The sequence below is a fragment of the Mauremys reevesii genome, linkage group 1 (genome assembly GCF_016161935.1).
Source record: "Mauremys reevesii isolate NIE-2019 linkage group 1, ASM1616193v1, whole genome shotgun sequence".
Classification (NCBI taxonomy): domain Eukaryota; kingdom Metazoa; phylum Chordata; order Testudines; family Geoemydidae; genus Mauremys; species Mauremys reevesii.
Genome location: NC_052623.1, coordinates 256,986,822 through 257,000,749, shown reverse-complemented (window position 1 = coordinate 257,000,749; position 13,928 = coordinate 256,986,822). Strand labels below are relative to the sequence as shown.

Here is a 13,928-nt window from a genome sequence, read left to right as displayed (position 1 = left end):
AATGGAAAGGATTTTCTGTCTCTCTCTTCCCCCCCTTATCCCCCCTCATTAAAATTTACCCCCATGCACAGAATCTGTGCACCATTGAAGCCTTCAGAATAAGACTTCAATGACACTAAATAGTGCAAAGGCTTTTTCCTGGCCCTGTGTACAGGGATGAATGTAATCCTGTCTGAGCATTTCCTGTTTCATTCATGCCAGCCAGCCAGCTCTTCAAGCCAGGCATTGCAGCCATGAGCCTACTGCCTAAAGGAGAACTTAACACCTGCTGAAGCCCATCAAGGCTCCCAAACCAGCCAGAGGAGTCACTGCAAAATGATGCAAGGTACTTCCTTTATCCCAAAGCCTGAGCCTCTGTATCACTGCCAACCTGTGAACTGTGATATCCGCTGTTGGAAGCCAGCACCTTTTGCCAGCACAAAACTCCCAGATGTTGTCAAAGCCTGGTAAGGTTCTATTCTTATGTACTGATCTCTTCCAGTTTAGTCTAGCCACAGGGAATGAAGTCTACGTAGAAATCTATGAATAAATCTGATATTTTCAGGAAGTTTCTCCTGTTTCTTTAAACATTGACATGTTTTGGGTGTAATTGTGTGAGCAAGGCCTTACCCTACTAGCTTTCAGATTCACTCCTCATTGCTACTATAAAGCAGAACGTATTGGAAGCTTATTTAGCACCATATGTTGCAAATTAGTCATGCAAATTTCAGCAGCAATAGCAAAAATAGGTGATCCCATAATATAGTATAGACATGTAGTGATGGCGGGGGCAATTCTTTCCCCTGGCAGTCTCAGCATATGGAAAGTGCAAGTCGCCTCCCCTTTGTCCCTAAACTGCCCCAAGCTCTGGTACAGAGGTTAATTCCCTGCAATGTCCTGCCCTGACCCCCTCCAATTATACCCATAGGATAGTTAGCTGTACTGTTCTGATTCCAAGTAACGGTGGAGCATTGCAAGAGGAGTCTTTGGGGTAACTAGGCTCTATAGCATTATGGGTTTGTAGAGAGTAACAAGCACACTGAATTTTATGAAGTGTAAGGCAGAAATGAAGTGCAAGGCAGTGGAGTGTGTGTGTGTGTGTGTGTGTGTGTGTGCGCGCGCGCGCACACTCTCTAGCGGTAATAAGCTCTCACCAGTTTGTCCTACTTACAAGGTGGGCAGCCACAGTCAGCACTAACTGAAGCTTCTAAATGGCCTTTAAGGATCCCCTCAGCTCAAGTGCCTTGCAAAAGTCTACACCACACAGTGTGATTTTTATACAGCAAGTGATCCTAAAGTATTCCCTTTGATTTTTTTTTTTTTAGAATAACAGTATTGCTCATCCTGTCCCTCCTTTCTTATGGATGTGTTTTTGTGGTGTGTGGGGTAGGGATTTTGTTTGTTTGGGGCGTTGTTGTTTTTGTCACATTGCCTTGGTGTGGCTCTGGATTCTGGACACTGAAAACTAGGTGCTTGTTGGGTATATTCCTCTGGGATTTCGTCAAAGCCCCACCTTCAATCTTTACAGTATTAAATTAATATTATTGTCACTATTATACCAGGTGTTTAAACAGTCCCATGTTGTGACTTTTTCTTACACTGTGGCTGGCCAACAAAAGGGTGAGGCAGGGAACAAAGAGGGTGAGGTATTTTGTTTGTTAATAGGTTCTGTGATGGAGCCAGGTGTTTGATTTAGTAGTGTACTAACAGACTGCATGGGGGGGAAATTGGAAGAGATTAATGCATAAACAAACACTCTCTGAGAGGATTAGGGCAGCATCTGATTCTCTTGGCCACTTGACCTACCTCTCATGAAGGCATTTTTAATGACTCTAGGAATAGATGAGACAAGGTTAAGGCAGGCAAGTGTCATAAGCTGCATGGCCAATTAATTGTGTAGATGTAGCTAAAGAGGACTTGCTAGGAGTGTGTTTGATCCCTTTTTCCAAGGGTGCAATATATTATTTTAAGCGCTGGTTTTATTTCTGCAAGTGCAGGGACAATACAATACTCTGCCACATGGGGATCTGAGTTCAGGGCCCAACCTCAGTCCCTTATTTTCTGGACTAGCACTGGGAATACTATACTGTACAGGGAGATGGGCATGTCAGAAGAACCTCTTGGATCTCTCTTTGGCCAGTCCTGTGAGCAGCATTGGTTTATGTTGGAAGAACATGAAACAATTTTTGGTCAGAAGGAAGGGCAAAAATGGGGTTTCCGCAGGGCAGGGCATCTGAGCACGTACTCACTGCCAAGTCTGGTCTCCTTTTAAGAAGGTTTACTGTGCAAAGAGAAACAAATAAAATTTGCTTACCTTTTGTCCTAGTATTTCATAGGGCTACCTTCCCCTCTTGCTCTAGCCTCTAGGGACCCACCACAGGCATTAGCTTTACTCTGCTGTGGCTCTGTTCCCCCAGGCAAAGACTATCCCAATACTCCCTCCCTCTGACAACTCTTCATAACCATAGGTGTAGCCTTGCCTGCTTTAATTGGTTCAAGTGGGCCCACTTGTTCTGACACGGGGCACTGGCCCTGGTCTTCTGTCAGGGACCAGCTGGTCGGAGGTGCCTTTGTCTCCCAGAAGGAAAAAAAATACACAAAACCACATGCCCACACCCAAAATAATTGGGGACAGGGATTTAGTGTACCTGAATCATGAGATCCACCCTGATTTCCTGTCCACTTGCCTCTAAGATTAGTCGTGAGTATCCTATTGTCATTGTCCAAGTGCTTTTGCAAGGTACAGTGTTTTGGACCATTCCTCTTGAATAATATCATATTTGTTTATATGAAAAGGAGACGGAATGAAGAGCAGATTATGAGGGGGGCATCCTGGAGGTACTCAAAGGTATCTGTCAGGTACAGTTGTTGAAGGATCAACATCGTGAAGAAACCAGACAGATTTATTACTATTTGTACAGTGTCCAAGAGTGTGCTAGACACTTCACAATACAAATAGAAAGACACGGTCCCTGTCTGAAGAATATGCAAGCTAAAGTTCCAATCCTGCGCACACTTATTCATGATGTGTACATTTATGCACATGAGCATTCTCATATGTCAGTGTTTACAAGACTGGGCCCAAATTTTAGATGGAAAAATACTGGGTGAGAGGTGAGGAAGGGTGAGGAGAACAGTAGTAAGCTTTTGCAGTTGTCCAGGAGGCACGTGCGGCTCTATATTTTATTTTAACATTGAAGAATATATTAATATTTTAAATCTATTTGTTGGGGGCTGGGAAGTTGAGGCTGCTCTTATGGCTTGAGGTTTCTTCAGTGGCTTAGCTCAGTAACATTTTTTCCATATGTGGAGTGATGGCTGATGTCGCTGGAATTGTCTGTTCTTTTTCACATATTTAATATGCAACCATGTAAGCCATATTTACTTACTGTGTCCATTCACTAATATTTTCTGTTTAAGTTTCCCCAACCAGGGTGGTGCAAGGATGTTTCGTGCCCTAGGTGAAATTTCCACCTTGCCCCTGCCCCCCAAGCCCTGTGGCAGCTCCTCACCCCACTGCCCTAAGGCCCCCCCCGGCAGCTCCCCACCCCAGCTCACCTCTGCTCTCCCTCCTCCCCAAGCATGCCATCGCCACTCCACTTCTCCCGCCTCCCAGCCTTGCGGTGCCAGGGAGGGAGAGAAGCAGAGTGGGGCGGCTCAGGGGAGGAGGCAGAGCAGAGCTGATCTGGGGTGGGGAGTGGTTTCCCTGCGTGCTGCGCCCCCCTTACTTGCTGCAGGTGGCCCTCCCAGCGCCCCCCTGCCCCAGGTCCCTCCGCCTAAATGCCGACGATGACCGGGGTGGCCGAAGATCCTGCCGCTGTGGTCGCCGCCGAAGGACCTGAAATGCCATACCTCAAATGCTAGCGCCCTAGGCGACTGCCTAGGTTGCCTAATGGGTTACACTGGCCCTGTCCCTAACTATGTTCCCCTTAGTTGTGAAAATGCCTATTAACTGCTTCGTCCTACATATCTGTTCATATTTCCTTTCCTTTCCCCTACCTTGGTAAAATTTCACTGGATCCCTCATTAGTGCTGGTGCATTAAGAGCTCCTGTCTACCTCCCTCTCCAGCTCTCCCACCCCTGCATCCTAGGGTCACCACCAGGACAATTTCTCACTGGTTTTAAATTTTTACAGATTAAACTCAGTTTAATCAAAGCAGAAATCAGATTTAATTGTAATGTCTTTTTGTGTGTGTGTGTGTGTGTGTGTGTGTGTGTGTGTGTGTGTGTGTATAAAATCAAGATCCTGTGAAGAAATAAAAGTGAAAGCCTGGACATGTCTCTAGGAAGCTTAATGTAGCCCAAAAGGTAAAGAAAAATCAGCTGTTCTCTGGAGAACATATTTAATTCATTGCTGATCCATACCTCCCTTGCCCTCACAACTCTAACACCTTGTAAGGGAGGAAGGCTGTTTTTACGTATTGGTTTTTCATTTAAAATATGACGCGGGTGCCAGTTCTCCCGCAGCCTTGTCTCTCCCCCTGTAACGAGTGTGATTGATACGTGAGAGGCCATTCCAGCAGGAAATGTGCCCAAAGCAGCTGTCAGAAATCTCCTGGAGGAGTTGGGGCTGTGTGCGCGCATGCAGAGCTAGTTAACCAGCTGCTGTAGCCGTGACCCTCCCCTCTTCCTCCCCCCATCTAAACACTCCAGCAGGAACCTCCCCCCCTGCTTTCTCCCCCCCCCCATCGTCCTATAATCTTCAGAGGGGACCCTAACTCCCAAATATCTCCCGCTCCCTTTCCAAACGCTCCAGAGATTCCCCCTCCCATTTCCCCCTCTTCCCTCACTGGCTCCTGAAAAAATATTGTCCTGCCGCCTCCCGGGCCCATTCGCCTCAGCCCTAGTGCAAGGAAGCGCCCTGCGGCTCCCGAGCCGCTTCCCCCACCCGCTCCCGGGCCCCTGGCCCGGCTGGAGGCGATGCTGCTGCTCCCGTCCTAGGAGGGCGTGGCAGGAGCCCCAGCAGGAGGAGGCGGGCGCTGATTGGCCCGGGAGGAGGGGGAGGCAGAGAGTTTCCCACAATGCCCCGCTGCAGTGCAGCCGCCGATGGATGCTGCGGGAAGGTGCTGCCATTTGCAGCCTCCTCCGCGAGCGGCTCCAGCTGCAGCAGCCGTCCCGTCCCTGGCCCTGTCCCCCCACCCCAGCGGCTGCAGCCGCGGCCGGCCCCGCGCCTGCTCCCTGCTGCTCAGGGCCCGGGGGGCTGCGGTCCTTCCCGCCCCGCAATGAACCCCCCGTCGGCAGCCGGCGAGGACAAGGGGGCTGCAGGCAGCGGCAGCTGCTGCCGAGGAGCCGAGGGCGGTGGGGACACGAGGAGCGCGGCGGCCGCTGCCGAGGAGGAGATGGGAGTCGCCGGCCAGAAGGAAGAGTCCCTGGAAGAAAAGCTGAGGAACTTAACCTTCAGGAAGCAGGTGTCCTACAGGTGGGTGAGGGCGGGGGAGGGGGCTACCGAGCCCAGACACGCGCCCCTTGCACCAGCCTCGGGAGTCCGGGGGTTGGGATGGGGGGACTCCTGGAGCCGCAGGAAAAGGTCTCCAGCCTTGGAAGTTTCCGTGGTGGCTGCTGCAAGCTCCGGCTTCAGGGCTGCAGTCTTGCTGCTCTGGAAATAGCTGAGAGGAGGCACCAAGTTGGTAGCTTGAACCACTCCAGAAGGTAGGAATGGGCCAGCGGGGGAGCTCAGGCTGAGATGCGGGGACCCCCAGTAGTTCACTGAGCTGGCTCTGGTGGTCTCCAGGAGCGGACAGACAGCTTTGAGGAAGTGGTGGTGGGTTTGGGAGGGAGAGAGATTCCACAAGAAAGACTCTTACTCAGTGGGCTAAAATATAGAGACGGTGCTATAGGAAATAGTGTGTGTGTATGCATATATGTGTTTTATATATATATGCATTTATATGTATGTGTAGGTATATTAGTATGCTTGTCCATGAAATGTGCTATATTGTGGCAGTTGGTTCTGATGTAGTCTTTGCATGGAGTGCCCTGACAGCAGGCTGTGGGAGTTACGCTGTCAGAATGATGTTGCAGAGTCAGGGATTAGGGTGAGGGCAGCACCATAATTGTCTGTGTTGCTTTTATTTTCCCCAGTCAATCTGGATTACGCTAAAAAAGAAACCATGATCTTGTTTACGATAACCCTCCAAATAGGTAGAGAGCATTAGGAGGGGTGTGTGTGCAGACTTCAGGATTATCCAAAGAGGGTCAGAAATGCTGCTTGACTGTCAGGGGAGTGGAGTGATTCTTGAGTTTTGCTGTTTAGAATAAAATTAAGGCTGCCTATCATTGCTTGGGCCTCCAAACATTTATTAGCTAGGGGTCACAAAAACATTTTCCTGTAGCATTGCTATTTCTGATCAGAATTTCTCTATGGAAAGTGTCATGAAGAGCAAGTGTTCTTTCTCTCCCCCTCAACCCCCCAGTGAGTCATTATGTAAGCATTAGCAGATGACAAGGTGTGTGGGTGGTTATACCGACTACCCACACAACTTGGCTGATTTGTGAGGCAGAAGACCAAAGGCTAAGCATGTCCAAACACCTGGAAAGTGTGGGCATTTGATATAACTGAAGTGTGGTGTTGCTTTTATGACTTTTTTCATTTTGTCACAATGCATTTACACCATATACTCAAACAACTAGATTCCTCTTTCAAAAATACATTTCTGTGACTTGATAACTAGGGCATGCTAATGGAGTCCTTCCTTTTTTAGGTTACCAGTTACCATCTGCTCCCAAGTCAGTAACTATTGAAAATTGTTCCTATTTAAGAGGTGTTTGGCTCATGTCAGGGAAGTTGGTGGACTCAGTCTAGTTCTAGATGATTTACAACCACATGTCCCCCCAAAACCCATCACAGTATGACCCCACACCTGTGTCAGGGGTGAGCCACGTTAACTTGAGGGTGGAAGAAGATCATATAGCTGCTACTATTCTGCCTTTAGAATAAAATAGGACTTCTGTGTCCAGGGCTGTCAAATCAGCAACTTTCACTAGCACTGAGGTGCTTCTTAAAAATACTTTTGGGCTGTCCCCTTGTATTCTAGTCAGGTTAATAATGCTGCACTCTCTCTCTCTCTCTCTCTCTCTCTCTCTCGCAGTGATGGTTTAAAATGATGTAATTACATACTTGTGGGGAGATGTTGCCCCTCCATAGTTAAAGCTGAATTTGAATAATACCTCATGTGTAGGTAGAATATATTTCTTCTGACTTTGAGTAAGGGGTGATGAGAATAAAGCTGTGAGTGATTCATACTGGGCTGTCCTTAGTGAGTGACACTGGTCTCCTCTTGAACTTTTTGTGTATATAGCATCTTTCAATATTTTAATAACTTTATTACAGTATGTTTTTTAAAACTGTTAATTTTGTGGCAGCAGCTTGTGCCAGTTTCAGCTGAAGACGGGGAACTCCACAGGTGGGTTAATAAGCTAGGCAGGGCGGTGCAAGGAAGTTTCACACCCTAGGCGAAACTTCCACCTTGCGCCCCCCAGCCCTGCAGCGGCTCCCCGCGCCTCCCCCCCAGCGGCAGCTCCCCCCCTGCCCTGAGGTGCCCCCCCATGGCAGCTCCCCACCCCCGGCCCAGGGAGCCGTGCGGTACCTCCCCTCCCCACCCCAGCTCACCTCTGCTCCGCGTCCTCCCCGAGCACGCTGCCTCCGCTCTAATTCTCCTCCCAGGCTTGCGGCACCAAACAGCTGATTGGCGTCGCAAGCCTGGGAGGCGGGAAAAGCGAAGCAGCGCTGCACGGTGGAACTCCCGGGCTGCCGGCGGTGCCGGCAGCGGCTCAGCACAGCGGCCGCTGAAACGGCTTTAAACATTTTGGGGGGGCTCTGCTTTTTGGTGCCCCCAAATCTTGGCGCCCTAGGCAACCGCCTAGTTTGCCTAAATGGTAGCACCAGCCCTGAAGCTAGGGAGGGTCAGTTCTAAATGTTGACATCTGCCAGCTAACATGCTTTTGGTGCAAGAGAGATGTGTTTTGCAGTAGATTTGGGAAGTGTTTCTATTCAAGCTGTATACGTTCACTTCATTTGATTAGTTTGGGTATCTTATACTTACAAATCTATTTGTAACATGTTCTCTTTCCCTGGTACTGTGATGTATGAGGAGTCTTTTCACTGGATCCCCCACGTATCTGTACTGTGCATATGTAAGGGTTTCATAATAAATGTAGATTGGGAGGAATAGTGGGATTTCTTCCCCCTCCCTTTCCCCACATTTGTGTGGGCATGCAGCAAGTCCTGAACCTTTAGAAATGGGAGGTTTTCTCAGTAGCTTTTAAATAACCATTTCTGGAGGCATATTATTCATTCTGCTTGATTTAGACTGAGAAAAGGAAAATAAATTCTCGATGCATCCCGGGATTTCCACACACTTTTTTTTTTTTGGAACTGATTTCCTGCAAGGAATGTTCCTTTCTTTCATTTACCCATAGAGCAAACACCAGAGTCATAGACTTCTACAAAGCACTGCTGGTGAGTTTGTTTTTTCCCCCTCTTAAAATTACTACCCCTTTTTCTCTGCAAATTATGGTGCTGCAATGGATTTATAAATGCAAATGACTGTATAATACACAGGAAACTATTTATATTGGCACTTGGACTCCTTCACACAATAGTACAATAGAAATTATTCAAAGCACCACACTGGCTTTCAAATGGTTCATTTAGGGTTGTCTTTGTGTGTGTATTATATTGACACACAAGCATACATCTGTATTTATATGTACATAAAAGAATATAGCAGGAACATGCTATAGCCCAGACCCATGCAAATAAATGTAAAAACTGCATTAGTGACAAGTGGCCAAGTGGAACATGAGGCAAGGAAGGGGGCGAGATGTTTTTCCGGCAAAGGCGGGGAGAAGGGAGGGGGAAAGGAAGAAAGGAAATTTTTGTAATGTGGTGTGTTTGTATGCCTCTTTCCTGTCAAAGACAACCTGTGTTGTACATGAATTTTGGTTACTTTTTCTTAGTTCCATTCCTTTCATCCTCCCATTTAGTTGCTAAGCAACAACTGTTTCATTGTAAGAAGATCTAGTTAGGGTAATTATGTAGTTACTGTGAAAATATAACTTGTTAGTTTTACAGGGGCTATGCCATAACTATAATAATCAAGCTAGTTTAGATGTAAATGTTTGCATTCATGTGACCAGTGTATGTGAGCGCAGGGATTGATTTATTAAATTGGTAATGAAGTTGTGTAATATATGCACACATGGGCATATTTGTCCCTTTATATAGTGAAATCTAATCAGTATTTGGGATTTAGAGAAAACCACATAACAAATTGCTTTGCGTCTTTAGGCATGTTGCACATAGTGCTCCAAAATCAATTAAGTGTATTGTGTTGCCAACTCTCATCTACCATATTCAGTCTATACCAAGAGAATGTTTGCAGAGCTACTAGAGGAAGAAACATTTTGTTTACTCCAAAAGCTGCTCATACTATTAGGATAGATGGTTGCTTGCTATTTTCCTCCCAGCAGTGTATTTATATACACAGTGGGAATGTGGAACTTATCTGTGCTTGTGCATAAGATAGTGTGTATGTTGAATATGTATATGTACAGTTAGTTTAAGTAGATCTTCATTTGCAGATGGGGTACTTGCCCTTCTAACTTTGATTAGTCATTTTCAGGCTTGGAGTAGTCTCAATACATAGTTATGTGAAGCAAGCTCTGGGCTTTGCTGCTAGACCTTAGCTATCAAGTAGCATGTATCTTACAGTCTCTCTAGCAACATTGTAAAAAAGCATTGTGGGTGTGTGGCATTTTCTCTAAATCAAGGATATGTGGCCAGCCCAGTGGCTGTTTGGTCTATATGAAAGTTGAGGAAATGGTCTGCCTGGCATCTAAATTGGGAAATCCTCTTCCATATCCGGGACTTTACATTGGAATACAAGCACCCCAGCAGCCATTTTAGTGCTGATTTTTACTGCCCAAATACTGTGGTAAGCATCTTAAGCAACTAAATATGAATATTGGGCTTACAAATTGAAGTTTGTCATTGTTTAAATATATTGATTTAATGAAAAATTCACCTCCATCCTCCACAGAAATTGGCAGAAACAGATGCCCCTTCCACAAAACAAAAGCTTTGCTAACTCTGGTCCTTCTAGGAGCACTACCCCTAAAATCACAAGACCTACCTGGACATTTAATTAGCTGGGTTGATTTTTTTTGGATGTTATCACATAAAGGTGCTGGGAAAGCTTCCTCCCATCCACCCATAATTTTTACCAGAATTTTGCCTCTGCAAACTCCATATATTTCACTTAAAAGGGACACTGTCAACTTAACTTTAGTCCAAACTTTATTATTTTGTTAAAAGCAGCTTTTGTCAAACTGACGATCAGTAGAAATGTTTCCACTAAAGAAAACAGCCCATGAAAGGTTTAAGGTAGACATCATCCTGACACATTTGAAACCCCAAACCATAGCAGGTTTACAAACATTAAAATTAAATTGAGTATAAACTAAAGTGAAACTGCACTCTCTTGGCTATCATTATTTAAGTGGGTTTTCATTATTTAAGTGGAGAGAAATATTAAAAAGTAAACAAAGAGCATAAATCTTGACAAGGACATTGGCTCTTTAAACTTCTTTCACTTCTAATTCTCAGTGCTGTTAACATGTGAAGTATTTGACACATGGAATAGGAAGGTGAGGTTTCTGTTTTTTTAAAAGTTGTCAGTTGCAGTCTTTTAAGAGTTAAAGTGAAATTCACCAAAGAACTTTCCTATGAATAAGTTATATAGTCCATAAATTTAATTCTGTCTTCACCTTGACCTGTGGCAGACAACCTTTATTTGATGGAGTGTTAAACAGGCTTTGGAAACCTTAGCAGTGTATGGCTTTTGCTCAGGGGTTTGTCAAGGATGTTTGGAACAGGAGCTACAATGAATGAGCCCTGCACTGCTAATATGTAGCAGCCTGGCTACTCACTCATCATACATTGTATTTGGCTAATGCAGCCTGCCCTGATAGGAAACAATGTTGTTTCAGTTTTACTAATGCAAGTGGTTGGGGGTGGTGTTTCTGTGTTACTGAGTCTGTTTAAAGTCTAGTTCCACTCAGAAAAGTGACTCTTTAAAATTGGCAGTTGGAATTTCCATGATTATTATTTGTGAGCAATGGCCACAAAACCCAAGGAGGCTCTGGTCAGATGGAACTAGTCACTGTCTGATACATGGCAAAGACCATGAGGTGCTTTGATACCACAATGATTAATGTGGTATAAATACTTAGCTGGATAAGCCTGGAGCTAAGGAGGAGTCTCTGGACCACAACAAAATTGCAAAGAATAGACCAGAACCTCTGTAATTCTCACGTCACTCACTTGGAAATACGATAATTCTCACAAAACTCCTGTAGGTCTCACTTCACTTCTCAGTGAAAATTGAGTAGTAGAGACAGTGCTATGGTGACATCTCATACTACTAAGACTTCATTACTTTTACAGAATATGACAGCACATTTACTAGTGTACCATGAAGCATTATAAATAATTAAAACTGAATTAAATTTGTCAAAATAAAATAAAAAACCTTCTGTGATGGAGTATCTTTGATCTTTTAATTATGTTGTTTGCTTACTCTCAACATTATCTAATCCTTAATGGGTCTCCCAGTCAGCAACGTGAATTACAGAGGTAATCCTATATCAAAATGGCAGGAGATGAATTTTTGTCCTTTAACACATGTCAAAAAATAAGTTTCAGGTACTGGCTCAATCCCATGACAGCTGCTTACAACCTTCTTCTATTGCGTTTCATGTAACACTGTTATGGGACACGCTGACATATGACGTTTCAAACTACTTTGCTTTCCCCCTTGAAGCATTACCACTTTTTTATAATTTACTGCAAAATGCATCAACTTCATACTTTTGGGTACATGGTGAGGCCTTCAAAGAGCTCTCCTTTAAACTATTTATAATGCTTTGAAAACGGAAGTGGAGGTTCTGAGTTCTGCTTAATAAATGAAGAGAGGCTATGACCGTTAAGAGGCACAAATAATACCATGGCTAAATAGCCTTACTCTGGGGCAGTTGCTTCTCGCCACCCAACCCACCAAGTTTTCTGTTGCTTTTAAAACTTTCCACTCACTTGGGAACTTTAATGTATCTGTTATGTGTGAATCCTAAAAATAAAATGGGGGGGGGGGAACCACTAAATTTTCTAGTCTAGTGCTGTACTAATGCAGGATTAATTAATTAATTAATTTAAACCCCCATTTGGTAAAATGTTTTTGTTGCATTTTTCTTTAAGGAACCAAGTCCCCCAAGTTTACAAAATTTGACCCTTCTCTATTCCTATACCCACTCTCTTTTTCTGTTTTGCTTTGTGACACATACCTTCAAGATGATTGATCTAGTGGCATAGCAGTGTAGTGCTCCGTGATGATGTATAAGAGAATCAAGTCTGTTAGAGAATTACATTGGGTATGTTGCACCAAATCAGGGGGATGCCAGGGAAATAACTTGTTCTAGTGGCCAGCGTTTAGGTCTGGGGCTGAGGAAACCAGAGTTCTATTCCCAGTTCTGTCATTAACTAGCTGTGTAATGTTTTGAACAAAGTACTTGATCCAAAACTTTCAATAGGGTACGTTAGCTTTCAGGCACCCAACTTAATGTATATGGGGTCCAATTTTCAAAGATGCTGAGCACCCACAGCTTCTTTTGACTTTATTTTAGAGTTTTGGATCCTCAGCACCCCTGAAAATCAGGCCCTGGATGTCTCAATATGGGCACCTAAAATTAATGGCCACTTCTGAAAATTTAGACCATGTATCCCACTTGCCCCATTTGATACATAGGGATAATACTTGTTCATGTTTGTAAATCTCTGTAATATTCACCCAGATTCAGCAAGGTACAGTATTTAGTTGTGCTTACCCTTAAGCACATAAGTAGTCACACTGACTGCAATGGAACTACTCTAAATTAAGCACATGCTTATCTGGTTTGATGAATCAGGGCCTGTATAAGTGCATAATAAAGTGTTATTTAACATAGGTACAAAACTATAGTCTAGGATTGCCTGGCAACTGCCCCAGGTGAAAAGCATAAACTAATGAAAGCTGAATCAGTGCCACACAGGGTGAGAACACCTTCATTATTGTTATTCCCATGGAGTACATAATCCAATAATCCACATGTCTCACCTGAGACAGTATCAGTGTTGACAAAATGATTTTCATGCAACCTCATGTGGCTCCTTCCAGCTTTTTATTTGGTTGAACTTGGCTCTCTGGTAGGGCTGCTGGGAAGCTGACACGTAGATGCAAAATTACCTTCTGTGCGCTTTCCAACTCACTAATTCTCTGGCTTATTTTGCTGTAAATCCCGCACAGTCCTAGCATGTGACACTGATAATCAGTCAAAGGCTTTCCCAGATATTAAAAAACAAAAGCAGGCAGGAGAGACTTGCAGCTCTCTTGGCAGCTTCTTCTAGCTGCAGTGTTGTCAAGAGGAGTCTTGTCTTGAAATGAAATGGGGTGTGGGGTAGAGGAACCCCTTTCAGTGGTGTTGGTCTACAAGGGTTTGCACACCATGTTTTGGCTGGAGTGATATATTAGCTCAATCATATTGCTCATTTGAGTACCCTAATGGGTTTTCTTTCTGGTGCTCTGGGAGGTCTGAGCAGTTTGACCAATCATCACCTGCATCAGAGAGAACCTGCCTAGGGGTGGGAAAGGTGAAGAATGGCAAATAAAAAAAAAAAAGAGGGAAAATGAATTGTCTTTCTTTGAGCGTGTGTGTACACAGAGGTTGTAGGAGTCTGTGACCATGGGTCTGCAATGAGTAATTCATGGGCTTCTGTTTGTGTGGGCAGGCAAGATGATATGTGGATACCTTCATCTGTATGCAGAAGGGTGTATATTTGAGTGTGTGTGCGTGTGTATTTTTGACCAGTGTAGGTATGTATGTTGTGTATGTTTGACCCGTGCTATGTATTTTGTAG

The 13,928-nt window shown here is 44.7% G+C and overlaps 1 protein-coding gene across 5 annotated transcripts in view; it reads left to right on the top strand.

Annotated features, from left to right (window-relative positions):
- Window positions 1-5,044: 5,044 nt before the first annotated feature.
- DGKI (diacylglycerol kinase iota) overlaps window positions 5,045-13,928 on the top strand; it is a 293,322-nt gene continuing 284,438 nt past the window's right edge. For 4 of the 5 annotated variants that reach the window (XM_039520216.1, XM_039520215.1, XM_039520214.1 and 1 more), the window contains exon 1: window positions 5,045-5,399. In XM_039520216.1, coding sequence (XP_039376150.1) covers window positions 5,203-5,399 — 197 coding nt within the window. In that variant the 5' untranslated portion in view covers window positions 5,045-5,202. Of the gene's footprint in view, window positions 5,400-5,510; window positions 5,630-13,928 lie in introns of those variants that run through there. The other variant, XM_039520218.1, reaches the window with a different exon arrangement.